The sequence below is a fragment of the Aquarana catesbeiana genome, linkage group LG09 (genome assembly GCF_042186555.1).
Source record: "Aquarana catesbeiana isolate 2022-GZ linkage group LG09, ASM4218655v1, whole genome shotgun sequence".
NCBI classification, from domain to species: domain Eukaryota; kingdom Metazoa; phylum Chordata; class Amphibia; order Anura; family Ranidae; genus Aquarana; species Aquarana catesbeiana.
Window position 1 is genome coordinate 75,363,428 of NC_133332.1, and position 26,704 is coordinate 75,390,131.

The 26,704-nt window shown below is 43.0% G+C and overlaps 1 protein-coding gene across 2 annotated transcripts in view; it reads left to right on the forward strand.

Annotated features, from left to right (window-relative positions):
* The first annotated feature begins 1,248 nt into the window (after nt 1-1,248).
* Nucleotides 1,249-26,704, forward strand: part of TIMM50 (translocase of inner mitochondrial membrane 50) — a 60,035-nt gene continuing 34,579 nt past the window's right edge. Inside the window, exons 1-3 of one of the 2 annotated variants that reach the window (XM_073598793.1) lie at nt 1,249-1,546; nt 12,395-12,539; nt 14,011-14,042. In XM_073598793.1, coding sequence (XP_073454894.1) covers nt 1,397-1,546; nt 12,395-12,539; nt 14,011-14,042 — 327 coding nt within the window. In that variant the 5' untranslated portion in view covers nt 1,249-1,396. Of the gene's footprint in view, nt 1,547-1,651; nt 1,847-12,394; nt 12,540-14,010; nt 14,043-26,704 lie in introns of those variants that run through there. The other variant, XM_073598794.1, reaches the window with a different exon arrangement.

Below are 26,704 nucleotides of genomic sequence, written 5' to 3' on the forward strand. Positions count from 1 at the left end.
TACTTCCGGAGACAGGGCAGCGGCCAGATCTCCCGGAAGTTCGGCCCCCTCCCCCTTTCATCCAATTAGAACGTGCAGCACGCTTCGTGAATGCGCAGTGGGGAACCAGTTGTAAAGCTGAAAGGCTTCACTGCCTGGTTCCCTTACCAGGAATGGCGGCGGCAGCACCCGGGAATCGATCCGAAGATCGCGGGTTCCCTGGACAGGTAAATGTTCTAATATTAAAAGTCAGCAGCTGCGGCATTTTGTAGCTGCTGACTTTAAATGTTTTTTTCACCTAGGCTGGACCTCCTCTTTAAAGTGGAGTTGCACCCCAAAAAAAAATAAAATAATTAATGTGCTTAAAAAAAAGTTTAAAAAAAATTTGGAGAAATTTTTTTTTTTTTACTCACCTCTAAATGCCTGTTGCTAGGGGGTCCCTCGTAATCTGCCTCCTTCAGTGCCTGGGCTCCTGACGTTACTTCCCTCGGCGCAGGAAGGGAGATCAGCTCTCCCCCCTCCCTCTGTCAATCATCTGGGACACGTGATAGGTCCCAGATGATTGTGCGGCCAGTCACGGCGGGCGTGGGTGCCCGGCTGTGAAGCCACAGCTGAGCGCCCACAGTTAAAATGTCGGCGTGGCTGAGCGGAGGGGGAGACGAGCGGTGCTTCTATCCCCTGCATCGCTGGACCCTGGGACAGGTAAGTGTCCGATTATTAAAAGTCAGCAGCTGCAGTATTTGTAGCTGCTGACTTTTAATTTTTTTTTTTTTTTTTTAAGGGGAACTCCGCTTTAAGTGTGGCTGTGTAGCAACAATTTCCCAATAAAGTATTCAGATAAATAACTGTGCAACAAAAGAGGCTGCAACTACCGCCATTTTATTCCCCAGGGTCTCTGCTTTCAGAACATTTATACTTTTTTGGGGACGTTATCAGTAATTTCTGTCAAAAAAAATGCATATTTTAACAGGTGCGCAAAAAAAAGAATTAAAAATTGCCCCGGTAGACAAGTGGTTAATAGACTTTTTTTTTAGATGTTTCAAATTTCCAGGCAAATAAAGCTGATGCTGTCAGCTGAACACAATGCATGAAGGATGACAGTGGAGGTGTTTCTGTTTCCCATTCATGGACTATTTACATTGGAACAGATTTCCGCTCGACAGGCTTGGGAGTGGGCGGGTCCATAACTCTTAGGCTCCTCCCACCACGTGTACTGACAGCCTTCTTCAGCTGCCACACACAACATGGCCGCCTGACGGCGACATTGAGACTGCGCTGTAAGCGAACGGCATGCAATCGGTTTCTCTATTGGCCGAAGGGTCCGCGGCTTGTGATTGGCTGTGCGGCAAATGTTACTCATTGGGTGACGCGCTGACCGGCTTCTCTTTGATTGGCCGGTGCATGCAGTCTGAGGAAGATGGCGGCCTCGTTGGTGCCTGCGTGCGTGAGGACGGGGCGGCTTCTGCTGTGTACCCGGGCACTGCTGGGATGTCGGCTGCTGAGCTCCGGGCCCGGGGGGAGCCTGACCGGGACTGTGCTGCAGGACAAACTGCGGCACCAACAGGAGGTGAGAGACGTGTGACCCCTGACCTCCATGTGGCTGTGACCCCTGACCTCTGGAGCTGTCAGCTGGCCTTGGTGCCCACCCAGTGCGGGGATTGGAGGGTTCCACCGGAAGTGTCCAGGTGCAGTCAGTGCTCCTCTCCTGTATACAGAGGTCAGGGCTTGGAGGGAGACCAGGCCAGTCCTCACACTTCTCACATATATGGAAAAATCAACATTTTATATAATTATTATTCGCTAGAAAATGCCTTAGAACCCCCAAAACATGATATATTTAGAAGCAGAGTCCATTGAGAATAAGATGGTGGGTGTTACATCTTTTTTTTGTCACACAGTGTTTGCAAAGCAGTTTTTCAAATGCGATTTTTTTTTTTTTTTTTTTTTTTTGGGGGGGGGGATCCACTTTAATGAGTTTTAGTGCACAATATATTACCCAGGGTTTTTTTTTGTAAAAGATAGTATTACGCCGAGTAAATGGATCCCAAACATGTCCTGCTTTGAAATTGCGAACTTGGAATGGCGCCAAACTATGTTACATGAAAGCGGAGTTCCAACCATTTTTTAGTTTATTAACCACTTTAAGACCGAGCCTCTTTTTTTAGATGTGGTGTTTACAAGTTTAAAAACAGTTTTTTTTTTTTTGCTAGAAAATTACTTAGAACTACCAAATATTATACAGTTTTTTTCTAACATCCTGGAGAATAAAATGGCGGTCGTTGCAATACTTTCTGTCACACCGTATTTGCGCAGTGGTCTTACAAGCGCACTTTTAAAAAAAAAAAAAAAAAATACACTTTTTTTGAATTAAAAAATAAGACAACAGTAAAGTTAGCCCAATTTTTTAAATTTTTTTTATATTGTGAAAGATAATGAGTAAATTGATACCCAACATATTACGCTTCAAAATTGCGCTTGCTCGTGGAATGGCGACAAACTTTTACCCTTAAAAATCTCCATAGGCGACATTTAAAAAAATTCTACCACTTGCATGTTTTGCATTACAGAGGAGGTCCAGGGCTAGAATTATTGCTCTCACTCTACCGATCGTGGCGATACCTCACATGTGTGGTTTAAACTAGAGGTCGACCGATATATCGGCCGATATTTGGCGTTTTTTACTTAATCGGCATCGGCCGATTGTGCTGATAAAAAAGGCCAATTGTAACTTCAGCGGGACTTGCAAATGACTTCTGTAATAGAGTCAATGCAAGTTGCCTGAAAGTTATCTTCTCTCACCTCTGGGCAGCCTGCCAAGTCTGATAAGAAGATACATTTGTATCTCTTCAAGTTCTTTTTTATCAATAGACTGAACTCCGTGTAGGAATTCTCAGTTTAACCATTTAAAGACTAAATCTTTTCTGACACTTGTTGCTTACAGGTAAAAATCCAGTATTTTCTGCTAGAAAATCACTTAGAACCCCCAAACATTATATATATTTTTTTTAGCAGAGACCCTAGGGAATAAAATAGCGGTTGTTGCAATATTTTATGTCACGCGGTATTTGCGCAGCGGTCTTTCAAACGCAATTTAAAAAAAAAAAAAATACAGTAATGAATTAAAAAAAAAAAAAACTAAGCAGTAAAGTTGGCCCATTTTTTTTTCGTCCAAAAAGTTTTGATTACCTGTTTTTGTGTATTTAATATTTAAGATAGTTTTTTTTTTTTTTTTTTTTTTTTTTTCTAAATTATACATACAAGTGAACTGATTGGAGGTTTGTTTTGTTTAATGTTTAAATGTAAAAAATTTTCTGTATCCCTTAAGGTTGCTTTCACAATGGAGCGGGCATGCGTTGATGGTAAAACGCTGCTAGTTTTAGCGGCGCTTTACCGTCATTTTAGAGGCACTATTCGGCTGCTAGCGGGGCGCTTATAACCCAGCTAGCGGCCGAGGAAGGAGTTAAATGTGCCCCTGAAGCGCCGCTGCCAAAACGCTTTGCAGGCGCTTCGGCAGCGGTGCGCATTCATTTCAATGGGCAGGAGTGGTGGTATACACCGCTCCAGAGATGCCGTTTGCAGGAATTTTTTTTACATCCTGCCAGCGCATCGCCTCAGTGTGAAAGCACTCGGGATATCACACTGAGACTGCAGGGGAGCCGTTTTACAGGCACTTTACAGGCGCTCTTTTTAGCCCAAAAGCGCCTGAAAAACGCCCCAGTGTGAAAGGGGTCTAACTGTTAGATTTTATGAGATGAAGGGAAAAAAAAAAAAAAAATCGGCCCAATATATCGGCCCAAAAAAAATCGGCATCACATATCAGAATCGGCCACCACGATTTCTAAATATCGGCATCGGCCAGAGAAAAACCCATATCGGTCGACCTCTAGTTTAAACACAGTTTTCATATGCGGGTGCTACTCACGTATGCGTTCGCTTCTGCACGCAAGCTCGGTGCGCGTTGTTAAATTTTTTTTTTTTTTTTGTCTTATTTATTTTATCTTTCACTTTTTATTTTTACACTGTTTTTTTTATTTCTCTTAAAAGTCACTTTTATTCCTATTACGAGGAACGTAAACATCCCTTGTAATAGAAAAAAAAAAGCATGACAGAACCTCCTTAAATATGAGATCTGGGGTCAAAAAGACCTCAGATCTCATATTAACACTAAAATGCAATTAAAAAAAAAATTGTCATTTAAAAAAATAAACAAAATAAATTGGCCCTTTAAGAGATACGGGCGGAAGTGACGTTTTGACTTCGCTTCCGCCCTGCAGTGTCATGGAGACGGGTGGGGGCCATCTTCCCCTCACTCGTCTCCATGTCAGCCCAGGGGACAGACGCAATCGCCACCGGATCGCGGCGGGAGGGGGGGGCCCTTTCACACCTCCGATTAAAGTGATCTCGTGGCGAATCCGCCGCAGAGACCACTTTTATCTTGTACCGGACCGCTGGCCAAACACGGGGATACCGGGATTATGGCAGCTAGCTGTTGCCATAACAACAATATCCGTCCCCAAAGTAGGGACGTACATCGGCATGCGTGCGGTCCGGAAGTGGTTAAAAGTCAGCGGCTACAAAAAGCATAGCTGCTGACTTTTAATAAACCGACACTTGCCTGCCCCATGGTCCAGCGATGTGGCCGCCCGGAGGCTAGCTCCTCTCCCCCCTCCTCTCCTTGGCGCTGTCATGGTAACTGTGGCACCCAGCCATGACAGCTTACGGCTTCACAGCCGGGCGCGCAATGCGCATGCGCGAGTCACGCTGCGCTCTCCTATTGGCCAGACGATCTTCTGGGACCTGGGAGTTTTGTCCCAGAAGATTGCTGGCAGGAAGGGGCTGCCTAGGGCGAGAGGAGGAGTCGCCTAGGTGGGCGAAGATAGGAAGCAGGAAGTGGGACAGGAAGTCGCACAAAAAAAGGGTACACACTCCCCCCACCCCACCCCCCCCCACCCCCCAAAAAAAAAAAAAAAAAAAATGACATGCCAAATGTTGCATGTCAGGGGGCGAGGAGTGCTTAGAGCAGAAGTTTCACCTTTGGGTGGAACTCCGCTTTAACCACATGACTACCGGCATTTCCACCCCCTTTCCTGCCCAGGACAATTTTCAGCTTTCAGCACTGTCACACTTTGACAATTGCGAGGTCATGCAGCACTGTACTCCTATGAAATTTTTATAAATTTTTTTTTCACACAAATAGAGCTTTCTTTTGGGGGTATTTAATAAGCGCTAAGGATGGGTTTGGGCATGTTCCCAACTCCACACACCCACCAGGAAGCTGACACTGCACAGCGCTAATCGCAGGCAGTGAGACATTTCCGGATCTCTGCAGCTGCAGATCGGGAAATGTCTCACTGCCTGTGATTAGCGCTGTGCAGTGTCAGCTTCCTTGCGGGCGCGTGAAGTTGCGAACACGCCCAAGCCCATCCTTAATCAGCACTGGGTTTTTTTTATTGTTTGTTATACAGAGGACAAAAGAGCAATAATTTTGGGGGGGTAGATAGAGGGCACTGATGGGGTTGCACTGATAATCAGGGCACTAATAATTAGTGCAAATGTCCCCTGTGACACTTGTCGCTACCGGCTCTGCTTTCCACATGTTGTGACAGCGAGTGAGGTAGAGCTGCACGTTTCTGGCTGAAATGAGAATCCCAATTTTTTTTTTTAATTAGAATAAATATCACGATTCTCGCAGCGTAACATCATCTTTCACATTATACAAAAAAAAAAAATTGGGCTAACTTTTACTCTCTTAGTTTTTTTTTTTTTTTTTTTTTTTTTATTCATTAAAAAAAAAAATCATTTTTTTAATTCATTAAAAAAAATTTTTTTTTCCAAAAATATTGCGTTTGAAAGACCGCTGCGCAAATACTGCATGACAAAGTATGGCAACAACCACCATTTTAGTCTCTAGGGTCTCTGTGCATATATACCCCCCATATATATATATATATATATATATATATATATATATATATATATATATATATATATATATATATATATATACTCTCTATCTATCTTTTTTTTTTTTTTTTTTTATATTATATGTGTGTGTTTGGGTGTTCTAAGTAATTTTCTAGCAAAAAATACAGATTTTAACTTGTAAGCAACAATTGTCAGAAAAAGGTTTAGTCTTTAAGTGGTTAAACTGACCTCATTTACAGACAAATTCATTCCTTTCATCTAAAAACAATGAAATGTTACAATGTTTCTCGTTATCTCTGCCTAAGCAATGTTTTGATAACTTGGCAGGCTGCCTATTTATTTTTTTGGACAGCTGTCTGCTTGAACAGAGAACTCTCTGCACTGAATCGAGGAAATGCTGTGTTAAGATCATGAGGGAGGTAGAATTGCAATCTTGATTTTTATAACGATCAATCGTGCAGCTCTAGCGCGAGGAAATTAATGCCAATAATCGGCAAGTCTGTTTACACTGTGATGAGCTGCGATTGGACACAGCTGATAAAGGGTCCCTGTGATTGGACCTTTCCCTCAATCTGTGATCGGCTTTGTCCAAAGGATCCAAGGAAAGAGATCTCTGCTCAAGGTGATAATGATCCGAGTGGGTTGGATGGGCTGGGTGCTAACCCCGGCTTGCCACCATAGTATGAGGGAAGGAAAAAAGGTACGGCTGCACACCACCATTGATCCAACAAAGATTTATTGTGTCAACATTGACTGCCACCAGGACATAGGACACAGAAAAGAGGTGATGCGTTTCATATTTAACTTGTGCTTCTTTATAACCAGAAGTACACAGCAATTTAGTGTGCCCATGGACGCCCTCCCAGAATAAGAGCTTGTTTTGGCTATAGCACGGCAAGGAAGTGGTTAAATTATCCATCGGCAACCTTTTAAAAGCCTTTACAGGCTACCGCTGTAGATTTACACAGGAGGTACTGTGCTAGAATTATTGCTCTGGATCTGACGTTCACGGCAGTACATCACATGTATGGTGCAATTGCTGTTTCTGAATGCATGCAACAGATGGGTGCGGTCGCCTTTTGCGCGCGTGCATGGCACATTGGCATTTTACTTTTTTTCTCTGTTTTTATTATTTTTACACTGTCTCTCTAAGAAAAAAATTTGATCAACATTATTGCTCTTTACCGAAAGATCTGGAATCTATTACACCCCATATCTCTCCTCTGCCCTAAAAAGCATGATCTGTTTGATCCAATGCTTTCCCAAACCAAATAGTGGCTTGTGTACATTAGGCGAAACTGTAAGTGACAAAATACTCGTCGTTTCTGGTTTCTTGGACCATAGAGATGATCAGGGACATTTTGGTTCTCGATCACCTCTATGGTCAGCCAGTGAAACCGCTGGTTATAGTCCCGGGCTCTGCGGTGGGATGGAGAACCCGGGAAGGGGGAGGGAACTCTCTTCCGCCGCCTATAAAAGTGATCCAGCGGCTAATTAACCGCTACAACGGCTTTTACAAAAAACAGCATAGCCAGCTGAATAAAACTGTCTGTAGCCCTTCCCCTCTACAGCTCATTCACAGAAGCCTTTGCATTATGTGAACTCTTTGTATTCTGTGAATAGGCAGCAGAGGGATGGCCAGCCAAAGCTTGTGTGTGAGGGTGCAGTGTCTCCCCTCCCAGAGCCTGGAGTGTATCCTCCGGGAGCACTATAAAACTGTCAGATCCAAATTAATGAGGGAGATCCTCAAGGTAACATGCATCTTGTTGGACTTCAAGGAGAAGTTTAAGGTTATAAAAAAATAAAAACAAAAAACAAACATATATACTCATCTGTATGGCTGCAGGTTCGGTCCAAAGCTGCAGCTGTCCTCCCACTGGAACTGAGCGATCACATGACCTCTGATCCTTTATTTCTTGGCCTGCTCCAACTGTAGAGCAGTGACTGTCAGTCACCGATCTCCTCTCTGCCCCTCCAGCACCCACTGGAGCACTGAGCTGGGGAGGGAGTGGGAGCAGCTGGCTTCAACTATCATCCATCAATCAGGCAGCTGGGTGAATGGAGAAACTGGAGCAGCTCTGTGATATTTGCTGACGGTGGGCTTTAGCACGCTGATTTTGGGTTGCAGGAGAGCAAAATTAAAGTCAGAGTAGGATTACTGCTGGCCCCTCTGTTATACCAAGGTATGCTACACAGTGTGAATGTTTGTTTAAAGTTATGCCACTAAATGCCTTATTTTAGATCGCCTCTGTGCGGTCACATCACTTCCCTCCTCTCTCCTTCCCCGATCTAAGGGCTACAGCAGGAGGGGCTGAGATTCCCTCTGACCGGTCATGTGACCACTGTGCTGCCCGCTCAGTCCCTCCCACTGTAGTCCTCAGATTGGGGAAGGAGAGAGGAGGGGGGTCATGTGACCGCACAGAGGCGATCTAAAAGAAGGCATTTAGCGGCATCATTTTAAACAAACATTTACACTGTGTAGTATACCTTGGTATAACAGAGGGTCTGGCAGTAATCCTACTTTGACTTTACTGCCAGCTACTAATAGCGGCAGGAGGGGAGGAATGGAGAAGAGATCGCTTACACACAGGAGCTTGCAGGGAGGGGGGGGGAGTGGAGAGACAGCGGGATAACCTAGGCACGTAAACTGACCACGGTATTGTGGATCAGCAACCATGATTACCGTTGTCAGTTTACATAGGGGGACAGAGGAACAGACAGGATCAACCAGGCTTTTTACAGCCTGGTTGCACAAGTACTATGCTCTTTAACCTGCTTTAAAGGAAGGGTCAATGTATTCTATTTAAAAATCAAGATTTCTACTTCCCTGTACATGCAGAGCTTTTTTATAACAGTTTTTGTCCTGCTGACAGCTAGTACCATACATACAGTGCGGCATAAATGAGTACACCCCAACAGATTTGTCAGAAAACCTTTACTTTCCTTTCAGAATCAACATTTTGTATGGGACACTATACTACAAAATATTCCCACAAAGGCGGGCCATTGATTGCAACCAAGATTTGTTATTTTGCACACACAAAGTATTTTTCCTAACAAATTCATTTAAGACCATGTTGTAAAAATGAATACACCCCAATGAAAGTCTTATGCCCTGTACACACGGTCGGACTTTGTTCGGACATTCCGACAACAAAATCCTAGGATTTTTTCCGACGGATGTTGGCTCAAACTTGTCTTGCATACACACGGTCACACAAAGTTGTCGGAAAATCCGATTGTTCTAAACACGGTGACGTAAAATACATCGGGACTATAAACGGGGCAGTGGCCAATAGCTTTCATCTCTTTATTTATTCTGAGCATGCGTGGCACTTTGTCTGTCGGATTTGTGTACACACGATCGGAATTTCTGACAACGGATTTTGTTGTTGGAAAATTTTATATCCTGCTCTCAAACTTTGTGTGTCGGAAAATCCGATGGAAAATGTGTGATGGAGCCTACACACGGTCGGAATTTCCGACTGTGTGTACGGGGCATAAGGAGCAAAGCTAAATTTTATACAACAGTCCTAATTGACAAGAATTCAACTACAGGTGACTCTAATTATTCATTAAGCAGGTGTCCAGCAGACAGTTGCTCATAAAAGGGCCTTACTTAACAAAGAAAACCCCTTCCCATTTCACGCTGTCGGCAATGGTACCACATGGGAGAGAAATGTCACAAGGCCTGAGAAAAAAAATGATTTATTTACACAAGAAAGGTGAAGGCTACAAGAAGATCAGCAAAGCTTTACTTATCAGTCAGAATACTTTAGCAAAAGTGATACAAAAATTTTAACAAAGATGGAATTGCAACCATCTCACAGAGAAGTCCAGGCCGTCCACGGAATTCAACACCTCGACAGGCGCGTCTTCTGATGAGAAGGGTTGAAGAAAATCGCCATGCAAGTTCACTTGCATGGGTGTTGTCCACGAAGGATGCCTCTCCTAAAGCTCACGCACAAAAAAGCCCACCTAGAATTTGCAGGGTCCAATGATGAAAAAGACTACTAGAACTCCGTACTCTGGAGTGATGAGACCAAGATAAATGTTTTTGGAACTGATGGCTTCAAAACTGTATGACGTTGCAAAAGTGAGGAGTACATAGAAAAATTCATGGTGCCTACAGTGAAACATGGTGGTGGCAGTGTCTTTCTGTGTGGCAGCATGAGTGTTGCTGGTGTCGGGGAGCTGCATTTCATTGATGGTATCATGAATTCACAGATGTACTGCTCTATATTGAAAGAGAAGATGCTACCATCACTCTGTGCACTTTTCCAACATGACATTGATGTAAAACATACATCTAAGGCCACTGTTGCATTTCTGAAGAAGAACAGGGTGTAAGTGATTCAGTGGCCAAGTTTGTCTCCTGATCTGAACCCAATCCCCAAAGAGACAAGTTGAGTATCACTCTCCGTCCAGCATCCAGGCTCTAAAAGAGGTCGTTCTTGAAGAATGATAAAAGATAGATGTTGCAATATGTCACCAACTTGTTCATTCCGTGCCTAGAATACTTGGTGCTGTCCTTACAAATCATGGAGGTCATACAAAATACGCAATGTAGTGTTTTTTGCTGTGGGGTGCATTTGTTTTTGCATCAACTAATTTGAGTAAAACTGAAGATTTTGTAATCCTGAGTTATATTATTAACCTTACTTTCATGTTATGAGCTAAACAAATGTTCTATAAAACTCAGTTTTGTCAAAATTTTGGAAATTGTTCTTGTGTTCATTGAGATCTTAATTAAAATCTTACTTTTCAAATGGGGTGTACTCATTTATACTGAGCACTGTAGGTTAGTGGCTGATATGAAAGGACCATGTATGTTGAGAATAGTTAAAATAGTAGAAAAAGTAAGGCTCATTACTCAAAGATGGCGAGCAGCTGTGGTGTCTCAAACGCCCAACCCATGAGTGAATGGGACCTTAACCACCTTTTTTCAATGGCAATTCTGGTGTGGCTATGCACAAAGTTGACTGGAGCCTTAGCCCCGGTTCACACAGGGGCGGCACGACTGCCACGGCGACTTGCAAAACGACTTCTGTATAGAAGTCTATGCAAGTCGCCCCAAGTCGCCCCCAAAGTAGTACAGGAACCTTTTTCTAAGTCGGAGCGACTTGCGTCGCTCCTATTAGAACGGTTCCATTGTACAGAACGGGAGGCGACTTGTCAGGCGACTAGGTCGCCTGACAAGTCGTCCCTGTGTGAACCGAGCCTTAAAGTAGAACTACACTACATCTGAGCACCACAAACCAAAAAAACTTTATTTGATTGATTTTTAATATTCAAAGCAATCTTTTTTTTTTGTTTAGGCGGCTAGGTCCCCTGACAAGTTGCCCCTGTGTGAACCGGCACTTACCCTCCTAATCGCTTGTTTCAGATGCAGAGAAAAACTGTTGGCAGTTTTTTTTTGTTTTGTTTTTTTAAATGACTGAGGTGACCTAGCTGTGAACTGTTGACATTAGTGATACAGGGCGGGCCTGGTGACAGTTGGTAACAGGGATGTGGGGGGCAATACTGTACAGACTGTGAACAGGTATAATACAGCGTTGGACAAATTATTGTTTTGCACATGTAATCATGTAATATCTATGTGTTATTTTTGATTAAAGTGGAACTAAACCCTCCTATCCTTTTCAGCCAAGGAAGCAGCCACCTTGGCCTCTGTTTGATCTGCAACTGCCATGGTGCTGTACATGTGATCCGTTATGACTCCAGTTAGTTGATGGTTTAACAGTTTGGCTGAGAGCACAAACAGTGTGACAGTTAGCAATTCCGGCATGAAATAGTTAAACCGATGAGTTCCGCTTTAAAGCGGAACTAAACCCATCGATTTAACAGTTTCAAAAAATGGTTACATTCCCGACATGCTCGGGATTGCTAACTGTCACATTGTTTGTGCTCTTAACCAAACAGTCAAATGACTGGAGTCATAACTGATCACATGTGGAGCATCATGGTAGCTGCAGATCAGACCAAGGCCAAGATGGCTGCTTCCTTGGCTGAAAAGGATAGGAGGGTTCAGTTCCCAGGTCTTGAGCAATTATTGCTTTTCATTGTATCATCATTTTAGCAGCTAATTCATTTTATTTCAAGACAAAAAAAAAATCTTCAGTAATATTATGTCAATATGTTTGTGCCATTAGCATATTCAATATAAGAAAATGGGGAAAGGTTGGAACTCCTGCCAGGTTTTTATTGCTGTCGGTGATCTCGGTGGAGAGATTTTCTATATCAGTGACATGGTATCAGAAGAACAGGAAGTCTTTGGAAATCTCCAAAGGGGCGGTCACAACCGTAAAGAGTACTAGTATATATCCTATGCTAGCCCCTCTTTCATTGTAATGCCACAATAATGAAAGTTTCTCTCTGGCTACAGCTTCTGTTCTTCAGTCTTCGCCCCAGGGGCTCGCATAATTTTCTTAAAAGGACACTACTGTACCCTCCTCATATTGACCCCCAGTGTTGTGTTTTCACTCTACAGGCCTCTGAGGACCCCCAGGCCAATGCTGAATCTGAGGAGCAGCAGAAAAAGCAGAAAGAAAATAAAGCAAGAGCCAAAAAATTTCTCTTGAGGACAGCGGGAATTTTTGGCGTTGTTGGAAGCGGCTTTATTGTATATACCTTCGGTGAGTTCACAGTTTTAAATCTAATTAGCTGTCGGTAAGCTGCTATTAGTAATAAGGAAACCTTACGGCTGTGCTTGTCAGGAAGCAGCTCATTAATCCTGGGTTTTATAAAATCCCTGATGGGAAGATTTGAGGTTTGGCAGAGTGCTGCTCAGTGGGACGGGATTCGCCTGGTTTGCTCCCTTTTGATTGGGCAAAATTTCAGTCAGCTCAGAGACACTGTACAGATAATTGGTAAACACTCACCTATATTCACAAGCTCAATCTGAAGGCTGGTTAAAAGTGGTTGTAAAGTCACAAGGTTTTCTATCTTAATGCATTCTATGCCAATGAGGAGAGAGAGGAAGTGGGGCTGAGCCGCGGCTCCGTGTCTTAATGGACACAAAGGGCATCGGCTCGGGTGGCCCCATAAAAAGCTGCTTGCTAAGGGGGCAGGAAGGAGAGGGGGCAGGAACGCCGATGGGGGACCCAAGAAGAGGAGACTCTGGGCTCCACTGCAAAGAGCAAGTAAGTATAACCTTTTTGTTTTTTAAATGAAAAACAGGAGACTTTAAAAGCTGAGGATAGTAGGGTGTTCCCCTTGATCAGCTATAATGCTGAATATATGTTACACTATAGCATATGTGTTTAAAGCTGAAGTTTAATGTGCTTTTATTTTGCCTTTCAAGCTGTTTACTTGCAGGCCGCTTAAAGTAATTCCACATGTGAAGCTGAGCCTCCATGGCTGAAATCCAATGAATAAAAGGGCGCAGGCTTAGGGACAGTAAAACTGGGGAGTAAGGCCCCTTTCACACAGGCGGACCGTTCAGGTCCACCTGTCAGTTTTTTAGGCGGACCTGAACGAACACTCCATGCAGGTCTATGGAGCGACAGATGTCAGCGTTGACATGTCCACTGACATCCGATCCGCTAAAATCAGACGTATGGCGATACGTTCGCCATCTGTCTGATCGGATGAGATCTAATGAAAATGGACACGCTGTCCGTTTTCAATTTGATCTCTCCATAGGAATCAGCGGTGCTCAACAGGCCCCTCCCTGCTCAGTGAGCAGAGACGGACCTATCATCCGCCAGTTCAGTGGAGATCAACGGAGAGACCTCCCGCTGAGCTAGCGGACTCCGCTGAAACAGATCCACCTTGTGTGGAATGGGCCTAAAGGACTAGATAGTGCTGGACGTCCTCCAGTCAGGAAATGGGGGCAGGCTCTATCTGACTATGCCTCTAATGCATATGGTGAGAAGCTCACAGTGTGCAGTGAAATCAGAGTATAAGCAATTTCAGTATAGAAGAGGAGCCTGTACAACCATGCAAAACTGAAGGGAAGGCTGGAGTTCAGCTGTAACCTATGGCAACAAATGAGGATTTCACTTTCATTGTATTACTATCTTACTAATATGTTTTGGTGCACTTAGCACATTCTTACTACTGCTCTTTGTGATATCTTCTCAATTTCCTGTGTTCTTCCTGCAGGTAGCAGTTCTGTGGATGAGCAAGGTAACAAGGTAAAGAATCCACTACACTCAGCCTCTTCTTCTCTCTCTATAATGCCTACAATAGTCAGTCAAGTTTGCAGTTCTTTTCAGTCAACAAATGAGGGCTGGGTCTGTTTTATCATGGACTAATCTACACGGGTTCTTTTTTACTGGACTGAGAATCTGTTTGTTAGTTCCAGTTTCTGGGATTCTTAGCCTCGGTTCACACCAGAGGCGGCACGACTTGCAGGTCGCCTCACCGAGGCGACCTGCACACGACTGCCCGGGCGACTTGCAAAACGACTTCTGTATAGAAGTCTATGCAAGTCGCCCTAAGTCGCCCCCAAAGTAGTACAGGAACCTTTTTCTAAGTCGGAGCGACTTGCGTCGCTCCCCTTAGAACGGTTCCATAGCACAGAACGGGAGGCGACTTGTCAGGCGACTAGGTCGCCTGACAAGTCGTCCCTGTGTGAACCGAGCCTTAAAGTAGAACTACACTACATCTGAGCACCACAAACCAAAAAAACTTTATTTAATTGATTTTTAATATTCAAAGCAATCTTTTTTTATTTCTCCTCGTAACATGGTTTTATTACCAGTTCATCAGGAGAATAGATCCGTTATTTTCCCACTTCATTTAACCACTTAAGGACCAGGCCTGTTTTTCAAACTTTTTGTTTACAAGTTAAATCATTTTTTTGCTAGAAAATTACATACAAACCCCAAACGTATATTATATAATGGCGGTCGTTGTGATGTCATATCGTATTTGCGCAGCGGTCTTACAAACGCATTTTTTTTTTTTTTTTTTTTTTTGAATACAAAAATAAGAAAACAGTACAGTTAGCCCAATTATTATTATTTATTTTTTTTATGTTGTGAAAGATAATGTTACGCCGAGTAAATTGATACCCAACATGATTCAAAATTGCGCCCGCTCGTAGAATGGCGACAAACTTTGACACTTAAAAATCTTCATGGGCGACGTTTAGAAATTTCTACAGGTTACCAGTTTTATAATTGCGAGAATTATTGCTCTTACTCTAACGATCGTGGCGATACCTCACATGTGTGGTTTGAACACTGTTTACACATGTGGGTGTGACCTGTGTATGCGCTCGCTTCTGCGCGCACGGCAAGACGGGATGCTTAAAATATTTTATTTTTTTACACTATCCCTTTTAAAAAAAATTTTGTGGGCCACTTTTTTTCCTATTACAAAGAATGTAAACATCCCTTGTGATAGAAAGCATGACAGGACCTCTTTAATGTGAGATCTGGGGTCAAAAAGACCTCAGATTTCACATTTACACTTAAAAGCAATAAAAAAAAAAAAAATTCCGCTTTTAAGGCCGTTTGACGTCGCTTCCGTCATCCAATGTTATGGAGCCGGGCGGGGGCTATCTTTCCCTCACTTGGCTCCAGGCCTTTCAGGGGAAAGAATCGGATCGTCTCCGGTAAGCGGCGAAGATGACGGAGAGCTGCGGGAGGGGGGGCACCTCTCTCGCCACCAATAAAGGTGATCTTGCAGTGAATCTGCCACGGAGACCACTTTTATCTTAAAGAGGACTGCCCGCTGTTTCTGAGAATACCGGGCTTATGGCAGCTATCTGCTGTCAAAGTACCGACGTACAGCTACAGTGGCAAGTGGTTAAGGTAAAAACTCCAACATTCAGAACTTTTATTAAAAATTGATGGGTAATAAATTATAATCACAGGTGGAGTTTGCCACCTCCTTGATCTCTGCTGTTTATGCATTATTAAATACAAGAACCAGAAAGTGGGATTTTGCAGGTGCCAATATACAACAATTTGTTAAAAAAATGTTCACAACTATTTTATTGAAACAAAAAATGTTAAAATTCCATAAAAATATAAACAAAGGAGTGGGTTGACTACAGTATTAGTTCCGTACAGGTCTCTTGATAATGGTAACCTCTACATGTTTTGCCTTGATCGGCTCCATCGGGAGGAATATTACTGTTCGACTCCAACTGTATCTTGTATTTTTAATACGGTTTGATTCCTCCTGATGAAGCCAATCAAATTGAAACGTGTAGAGGTTACCATTGCAAGCTCTTAGTAAAGAGACCCATATGGAACTAATACTGTAGCTGAACCACTTAGGTTTATGTTTTTATGGGATTTTAACATTTTTGTTTCAATAAAATTGTTGTAAAGAAAGTAACAAAATATTGTGTTGTGTCTTTGGCACCTGGAAAAAACGCCTTTCTTGTATGTAGTATTATTGGGATGCGGCGCCAGTCTCCTCCACTGCTCGGACAAATCTTTCTCTCTCTGTTAATTCTTCATTATAAAGTTTCGCAATGTTTCCATCACTCTTGACAGGAGACTTGAGGCACCTCTACACAACATTGCTGTAATTTTCCCATCCCTCTTCTTGTCCAATCACAGAATGCTTTGTATTCTGCAAACCCATTCATGAGCATTCTGTGAATGGACATTGGAGTGGGTGTTGCGGCTGCTGTGCAGGAGATCCACAATTCAATTTGAAGGCTGGAAGCATAGTGAAAGCTATATTTCCCAGCAGCAATGAAAATTTAAATAATGAAGATACCTCAGCAATCTAGGAGGTGGCATACAATGACAATGCCAGTGATTTAAAAGAGAAGTAAAGGGTTTTTTTTGGAATCCTACTTACCTCAGAGGATGCAGCATCTGTCTCCTGGCGCCTCTGCACTGGGAACGGAGCGATCGAACACCCCTGATCACGCGGTTTTCAGAGCAGAGAGCTGTAGACTGTCAGTCACAGCTCACTGAAGCGCTGAGCTGTGGAGGGGGGTGGGGGCGGCCGGCTCAGCCTCTCAGCCAGCCGCTGGGAGGCTGAGCTGGGTGTCAGTCCAGGCACCTGGAGGATCCAGACATTATTGTCGGGATGATGTGGTGCCTGGACTGGCTTCCGTGACGTCATCAGAGAGCAGACTTCAGCCCGCTCCCTGCTTAAAACAGGTCACAGGAGTGCAAAACGAACTGCACACCTGTGATCCATAGGAGTACAGCCAAACGAGCTTTGGGCTGGACCTCTCCTTTTAACTACTGTTCCACATCAGATTTTAGTTAAACTTTTTAGCCTGGAGTTACTCTTTACAACATCAAGTTGTCTAGTAAAAAAGGCAGTTATAGGGATTAGGACAAAGCATATTACACTGCCGGAGATGCTTAAAACAATCAATTTCAACACTGTTTAAAAAAACAAAAAACAAAAAAAAACCTGTTGCTGTAGCTGCTTAACAACTTAACATTAGGTGGACGTCATGTGATGTCCTGGAGTTTAAGTGGTGATATCTGAATGATGCCTGCAGCTACAGGCATCATCCAGAATAAAATGCACACTCGCACTCACATTCACATTTAAAGCGCCCCTATCCCCTGGTGCTCGCATGCGTGGGTCACGCCTGCATATGTAATCAGCATTCAAACAACACATGTGAGGTATCGCTGCAAACATAGCAAAAGCAATAATTCTAGCACAAGACCTCTGTAGTTCTAAACTGGTAACCTGTAAAAAAAAAAAAAAAAAAAAATGTTAAAGCGTCGCCTATGAAGATTTTTAAGTACCAAAGTTTGGTGCTATTCTGCAAGTGTTCGCAGTATCTATTTACTCGGCATAACATCTTTTACATTCTGCAAACAAATTGGGGTAAATATTGTATTTAGGTTTTTTTTTTTTTTTTTTTCTTTTTTTTTAAGTCATGAAAGTGTTGTGTGTGGGGTTTTTTTTTATATATAAAAAAACTTGCGTTTCAAAAATTGCTGCGCAAATACCCTGTGACATAAAGAAATGCAACGACCGCCATTTTATTCCCTAAGGTCTCTGCTAGGAAATGTGTATAAATATTTTTTCTAGCAAAAAAATTAAGATTTTTACATGTAGGAGAAGAATGCCAGAATTGGCTTGGCCTGGAAGTGGTTAAAAATTGTTAGGTTGGGGCGTGGTCTCGACATGGCCGAGTGAGGACGTCTTTCTGAGGAGCTTCCGGCCTGACCCGTCCATTACCAGCTTTTAACCGCACATACCCTGCTTGTTTTACCCGGTATGTACTCTGCTGGAAAGCGGAGAGGCAGATTTAGACAGCGGGTGTCTCCTAAATCGCGCAACGGCAGAGACATACAACGATTTCTAGTGAACAAGCACCAGCTACTAAGATGGCGGACACCACGAGGCCCGGCACACACAAGGACCGGCAGTTACAGGCTCCTTCTGGCCAGATGTCGACGCCGACAGTACAAAACTTAGACTGCTCAATACCAGGAATATTCCGTTCCGACTCGCAGGAGTCTCTGTCCCTGTCACATACACCGCTGACTCTGAGAGCTGATGCGGAGCTAAGGGCGCTCTTACAAGCCCTTCCAACCAGAGCAGACATGGAAGCTATCGTCAGCAGACTAGAGGCTTCCCACCGACAGGAGATAGCGGGGGTGAGGCAGGAAATACAGACCCTGTCAGACTGAGTGGAAGTGGGAGTATCATCAATGACCACGATTGAAAGACGTTTGGCGGTGGTTGAGGCGGCACAAACTACACAGGCCTCGGTGCTCCTCGCTCAACAACTGCGGTTAGAGGAGGCCAAAGATCGCAGCAGACGGAACAACTTGCGACTGAGGGGAATACCGGAGGCAGCGGGGATAGAAGATTTAGCGGAATCCACACTAGCGATTTTCAGGGACCTACTGGGAGAACAATACCCATCAAGCCTGTCTTTTGACCGTATACACCAAACACTGGGTCCCCGCTCGACTGATATGGGCAGACCGAGAGACGTTATTTGTCGTATACACACAAAGAAATGGTGATGTGAGCGGCTTGGGAGAAAGGAGATGTCACATTCGATGGAGCAGTTATTCGAATTCTCCCGGATTTATCGCAGTCGACATTGCAGCGAAGAGCTCAGTTAAAGCCAGTGCTGGGGTGGCGAGAAATGTTGGCTTCACCTATAGGTGGGGTTTCCTCATCTCAGTGACATTTCGAAAAGCTCAACATTCGTTTACCCTGCGGACACCTGCTGAACTTCCCGCCTTGTTTGCATTCCTGTAGGTGGACCCTGTTGCAGTCCCGGACTGGCTACAGTTCCTGCAGCGCTCCAACAACCGGCTTGGACCATCTGGCAGGCAGAGCTCTCGATCACCGAGACTGCAGCGGAACCAACGCAGGTCACGCTACACTTCTGCAGAAGTGCCGAGGGAAGACTGAACGGATTACTTTGATCGGTGAGCTGATAGAAGCTGATTTCTATTCCCACTGATGTCCCTGTATGCTACTCCCGGACATATACCTTTCATGCTTTTTCTGCAATCCCCCTGCGATTTGTTGGATCCCCCCCCCCCCGCTTCTAGAGATAACTCATCCTTATTGAACAGCTCCACAAAATGGCATGAAGGAGGGGAGACTGTTCGCACAGGCTGTTATTGAAATAGCCTGTGAGGTTACCATGGCCCCTTTATGTCCGGCCCGACATCCTTTCTCAGGATTACACTTATTGCTAATACCCTCGACCTATTGAGGGTGACTGAAGGGTATATTCAGAACTTAGGTCCAGGTTATTAAATGTGACACAATATGACACTAACGTTTTTGTATCCTATGCATTGCCAGGTAATTGGGATAGATGTTGGATGAGTGGATATTGATATTGGTATTGCTTATAATATTGATATTATCGCTTGGGCAATGTGTTTTTTTTTTTTTTTTCTCTCAATGTTAAAGCTGGTCTTCACAGGGGCAGGATTGCTTACCTTCAGCTGGTTATCATACATATACCCTCGGAGACAGGATTTGAGAGGTCCTGAGTTGCCAAGCAAGGGTGGGATACTGTGGGGCAGTCGGGGTTGTGGGGGGAGTAGAAGAAGACATTCACCCACGTTAGCAGGGGGAGCTGAATAGCACCACAGACAAACCCACATACTGTGGGGATGACTTGGGAGGTTTCACACCTTTAGTTATTGGGGAAGGATCATCTGTATACACACCCCCCCCGCCTATCCTTCACTTGGAGTTTTGACTCCCCATAGAGGAGGACGCAGGTAGTATGGGAGGGGTGGTTAGTTTAAGAAAGGGGACATGGTAATAACGAAGGGGTTTGATTGAGGGGTGGCGTGGACAACGTACATCCCCTATCTTCTCTCAAAGATATTTATATTCTATTGTAAAGGGCATGGCTCACAGTTAGTTGCTATGCAGCAAGTCAGGATGCTATGTATTTTACACCATACACCCTACAACATTTTTGCTCTGTTTTTGTTGAGCTAATTTGAGTTTATTTCTGCCATAATCAATGTTATATGTAGTAAGATTTTGAGTAGAGGTTTATATAATGTTTTCAAGCTGGGTGGTAAGGGGCGGACCGGGGGCACCTTCACTGGTCTACTCTTACCTCTCCCCCAATAGGTCAGAGCAAGTCTCCTGGTAAGGTCCAGGACGTGCTCTCTTGTAAAGTAATTTGCTTAATTTACAATAGTAAACAGACGGTACACACCAACTGTTACCCGTCTTAATTGACGGTCTTCATTTCGTCTTCTTTTCCTATTCTCTCTCCTCTCTACATCTACTCTTTCCTACATTCCCCTACTTTCCACTCCCTCATCCCACACCCATCCCTTAACCTTCTTTGGCCCAGGTGATGATGGACTCAATGTATATTCCTTGATCGCCAAGGGCCTTAATATTCCAGAGAAACGCCGTATGCTCTTGTCTGACCTTAAGAGAGCTCGCGCGGATGTTGCATTTATCCAAGAGACACACTTTAGGACAGGCAATCAGACATATCTAAAAAAACCGACACTTTCCACATGCTTACCACGTCACTAATATAACGGCCAAGTCCAGGGGAGTGTCAATACTTATTTCAGGGACGGTACCCTGGACCTGTGCAGATACCTTTGTGGACCCGAATGGCCATTATCTGTTCATTAAAGGCTTGCTTAGAGGCACCAAAGTAACACTTGCCACTGTATATGCACTGAACGACCGACAAGATACCTTCTTACATCACACACTGAACTTACTGACTGAGTTCACGGAGGGCCAACTAGTGTTGGGTGGGGACATCAATGTACCCTTAATCCCCTCCGTCGACGCGTCATCTAGTTCCTTGTCCATATGTTCTAGTGTACACAAACGCATAACTCGAGACTTACGTGATGCCCGACTGATAGACACATGGAGATTACTTCACTCTGGGGAACGCGATTATACTTTATAACACACACACACACACACACACAGTATACTCGAGAATAGATTACTTCTTTGTCCCCCATAGTCGGCTGGATGCAGTTCACAGGGTGGAGATTGACAACATCACATGGTCGGATCATGCACCTATCACCATGTGTTACTGTTTATTATCATCCTTGACAACCAGATCCAAATTTTGGAGATTGAATGAAAGTCTCGCAGACACCAGAGGTCCTGGCAGATGTACAGACTGAACTGACACATTACTTTCGACTTAATGACACAGGAGAATGTTACCCGGGCATAGTGTGGGAAGCCCACAAGACTGTAATAAGAGGCATATTCATAAAGCACGGCGCACGCATTAAGAAAGAAAAGGAACAACTACTGCTGACTCTTCTTGACAAAATACATGACTTGGAATCTAAACACAAACAAACCCCGACCACCTCGATAGAAGCAGATCTAACATCCCTCAGGAAGCAAATTGTTGATCTGTTACAATATAGAGCTAAAGCTGCCCTACAAGTATGCAGGAAAATATCTTATGAGTCGGGGAACAAATGCGGGGAACTTTTAGCACGGTCAGTCAGAAAACATCGACTTAACACGTACATTCCCCAAATTATAAATCTAGAGGGGCAAAAAAAGACCACACCAACTCAAATTGCGGAAGTATTCAGGAACTATTACACTTCTCTATATAACCTCCCAGCCAAACCGTCAACCGACGACACGGTCAATGACTACCTTACAGCTTCCCAAATGCCCAGACTGTCATTAGAGGATAAGTTAGGACTGGAAGAACCCATCACAATAGAGGAACTGCAGCGTGCGGTAGGAGGGATGAAACCGGGCAAGGCTCCAGGCCCAGATGGGATGACTATACAATATTACCAAACACTTTTGACAATATTAGGCCCCCATATGGTGAAGATGTTTAATGGGCTGGGTAGGGGAGATTCCTTGCCCAGGACACCCTACGGGCACACGTATCTCTTATACTCAAAGAAGACAAGGACCCAGCGGTGTGTGGCAGCTATAGGCCTATATCGCTCTTGAACGTGGACCTTAAACTTTTCACAAAAATTTTAGCCAACAGACTGACCCAGTTTATGCTGAATCTAGTTCATTTGGATCAGGTGGGCTTCATCCCCGCTCGAGAGGCAAGGGATAATACCACCAAGGTGCTCAACCTCATCCATGAAGTAAACAAACAACGTGTCCCGTCCGTCTTTCTCAGCACAGATGCTGAGAAGGCGTTTGACCGAGTTAACTGGGTGTTCATGTCGGCAGTCCTTAAGCATATTGGTCTAGGCCACAAAATGATACAATGGATCTCTAGCATATACTCTACACCCACAGCACAGATTAAGGCGAATGGAATCCTCTCAGATACGTTCCCAATATCAAACGGTACTAGACAGTGATGCCCGCTTTCACCCCTCCTTTTTGCCCTAACTTTAGAACCTTTTCTTTGCACTATAAGATTGAATTCAGATATATCAGGCATAACAGTAGGGGATATCCAATACAAAATTTCTGCCTATGCAGACGACCTTATGTTCACCCTAACCAACCCTATAGTGTCACTTCCAAATCTTTTGAGGGAATTTGGAAAATATGGCACCCTGTCCAATCTAAAAATCAATTTCGATAAGTCGGAGGCCATGTGAATTAATATAACGCCAAATAGACTGAGTTCTATAAAATCACAATTTAAGTTCAGATGGTCAGATACATCCCTTAAATATCTGGGGACCTTGATTCCCAGTGATCTGTGACACACCTTCGACCTTAATTTCCCTCCTCTGCTGACCAAAACTAGAATACTTTTAGAGGAATGGAAGAGGGGGCTACATTCCTGGTTTGGCAGGTGTAATCTACTTAAAATGGCCATACTCCCGAAATTTTTATATTTGTTTCAAACACTGCCAATCAAAATCCTGCTTCAATATTTTAAGCAAATACACTCTATTTTCATCAAATTTATATGGGGGAAATCAAAACCTCGACTGCATAGAAGCTACCTCACACTTCCCAAACACTATGGAGGATTGGCCCTCCCAGATTAAAAAAACTACTATAGGGCAGTACACCTGGGCAGAATAATAGATTGGAACAGACACGGCAAAAACAAATTATGGATACAATTAGAACAGGCACAGTCCGAGGTCTCGCTGCAGGGAGCGGTCTGGTGCTATGATAAACTACCTGTGACATTGAAATTGCACCCTATAATTGGCACATCACTTCGGGTGGGACACGCCACGATACTTGCAAACTCCTTATCCACAGATAGCTCACCTCTATACCCAATTCTGGGTAACCCAGGTTTTCCTCCGGGTCTGGAACGATTAGGATTTGAATCTTAGATCGACAGGAAGAGATCGAGCTTCACATTTCTTGATAAACAACAAATGGCCATCCATACAGTCCCTGACACTAGATAGTGGCCAATTTCAACTCCCATTCTGGACAGCAATACGTTTGCATCACTTTCTCTGTACGATCCCCAACCCATCACAGTTTAACCGTGACCTGACGACTTTTGAAAGCTACTGTAATGATGAGGGAACTTTACCTCAAGTTCTGTCCAAAACTTATGCCTTGATTAATTCCCCCTCAGAACAACCTGCTTTGACGTTCATACTTGCATGGGAAACTGACTTACAACGCACATTTACTAGTGCCCAAACACAAACGATTATCACATTCTCCCTAAAAACATCTATATGGTACTACACGCCTAGTAGACTTCACAAATACTTCCCGGATACATCTGACAAATGTTGGAGATGTCAAACGAGTAAGGGGACACTCCTCCACATCTTCTGGTCTTGCCCACTGCTGCATCACTTTTGGACAACAGTCCGTAAAATAATGCAAAAATTCACGGATTACACAATAAGTGATGATCCGGCGCTAATTTTGCTTCACGCGACTACGATCTCGCCACGAACCTATAAAAAATCGATAGTACAGCATTTACTGAACGCAGCTAAAGAGTGCACCCCCCTTCTATGGAAGAAGATGCTCCCGCCGACTATAGGGATGTGGCTGCGCAGGGTGGAAGAGATCAGGAGATTGGAGGATCTGGTTCAAATGGTGCAAAACAAACGATCAACATTCACAGACATGGAGGCTGTGGAATATGTTCATACTTTCAGACGAAGGAATAGCCCTTCTGGCCACATAGAACAAAATAACACAATAGCAGTCGGTACACCTGGGTCAAACACCCCACTTCTTCCCCTTCACTCACCCCCTCCCCTCTCCCTAACATCTTCTTCCCCGTCTTTCTTTTCTTTTCTCCTTTTACTCTCTTCTTTGTCTCTTTACTTTGTAGTGTTCTTCAATGGAATCTATTTGTTTCCTTTATTTTATTTCTGGTTTCTTAATGGTATGGTATTGCATGTCAGAAATCTCAAAACATTTCAGGAACGAAGTGTGCATTGCACATAGAAGGCGATGATTCGTAATACCTGCAAAAACTGATTCTGTTAGCTGGATGTCAACTAACAATTTTGAATTCTTAAACACAAATGCCAGTTTACTGTTATGGTCGAGATATGTTTTCAACTGTGTATAATGGATGACATGCTGGAGAATGTAACTCAATTCTATTTTTGTTCATTTACTTTCTTTTTGAAATAAAATTTATATTTGAAAAAAAAAAAATTGTTAGGCTGTACATTGAATGGACTGAAATCGCACAGCACTGCATGCGATTCCTGGTGTGAACCGGCTCTTAAAGTAAGATACGCATGGAAATTTTTTTTTTCACAGAACAAAATTATGTGTAGTGTGGATCCTAAATCTACTCTGGGAGCCTCCATCTTTGAACATATACCGTATAGCATTAAATGGAGTACAGGTATAAATTGTTTGTCACTTGCTCCGTCCACAGATAACATAACTTTCACTGCAGGGGAAAAGGGTGTTGTCACCCTTTTGAAGAAAGGGGTTAGAAAAATAATGTATCCAAGACTGATGTGTTCGTGAAACACAGCGCTATATGGGCTATTTTATATTTTGCCTATAGTTCCACTGTAGATTGTGTAGTTTTCCATACAATTTTACCAATAAGCACACAAATATTCCAGGTAATGAGAACATTTTACCTGAAGGAATCTGATTTGATCAGCTTGCTGACTTGCAATGTCAAGCCATTAATGTTTGCAATTTTTAAATATACCACTAGAGGTCAGTGTTCATCTTAATGTGATATAGTCAGCCTGCCCACATTTGCTCACCCTACTATGTACAATACATGAATCGGTTTCCATATGTTCCATATATTATTAATTCTTCTTTAAATATGCTAATTTACATTAGTGTAGTGGAGATGCCTTCAGAATGAAATAACGCTTGCTGCAGGCTTACTTTGATTGCAGTTCCCATTTTTTATATTCCTTTTTATCTAAGCATCAGTTCCCTAAATTATAATATAACCTAACAACCACAATTGTTGTGTTTTTTTTTTTTTTTTTTTTTTTTTTTCCCAATTAACTAAAGGATTATGTAAAAGGATTGCATGTAAAATCTAAGTTTACTACGTCCATGTTGTGTTTTTATAGTGTGTTTTTTGTTTTTTTTTTGTTTTTTTTTTCATGGGTATTTTCTATTTAAAACTCAACTCACAAACATTACTGCACCTGTCTCCTCTCTTAAAGAAACACTGGGGGGTATTTACTAAAACTGATGCAGCAGTGCATGGTAGCCAATCCGCTTCTAACTTGAGCTTGCTCAATTAAACATTGACTGACAATAAAATCTGGAAGCTGATTGGTTGCTATGCAGAACTGCCCCAGATTTTGCACTCTCCAGTTTTAGTAAATAACCCACATTGTCATTACCCTTTTACCCTTTTAAAGTCCACCCCAGGACCAAAAATCAAAATCTGAGTGTGTTCTCAGTCAAGTACCTTTTTCCGGTGTTCTTTCCTTCTAACCAATATTTGCGAGACATTCACGGACTGGAAACGTTAGGCCGCTTGTTATCTTGTCTGGGATAAAAAAGGAAATAAGGCAGTAATCCTAGAGTGTGACATAAAGTCTAACAAAAGGCATAACTTTTTTATTTATTTTTTTTTATTTTTGATAGAGTAAGGGTGGATTATAATTCCTGTACAGGGGTTATTACTACCATCTGCCCCATTGGGGAGAATTCCCTTCACTTCCTGTCCCCTAGCCAAAACAGGAAGTGAGAGGAAATTATTTTAAAGGGATGGAGTTCCAGATTGTCACCAGAACTAATGTCCCCATTGGAAGATATAATCACTATTTCTGTTCTGGGAACAACCCAAAAATTGTGTGTGTATATGTGTGTATATATATATATATATATATATATATATATATATATATATATATATATATATATATATATATATATATATATATATATATATATATATATATATATATATAAATAAATATTATAATTTTTTTTTTTTCTTTTACCGTCACTTTAACCACTTCAATAAAGGGAATTT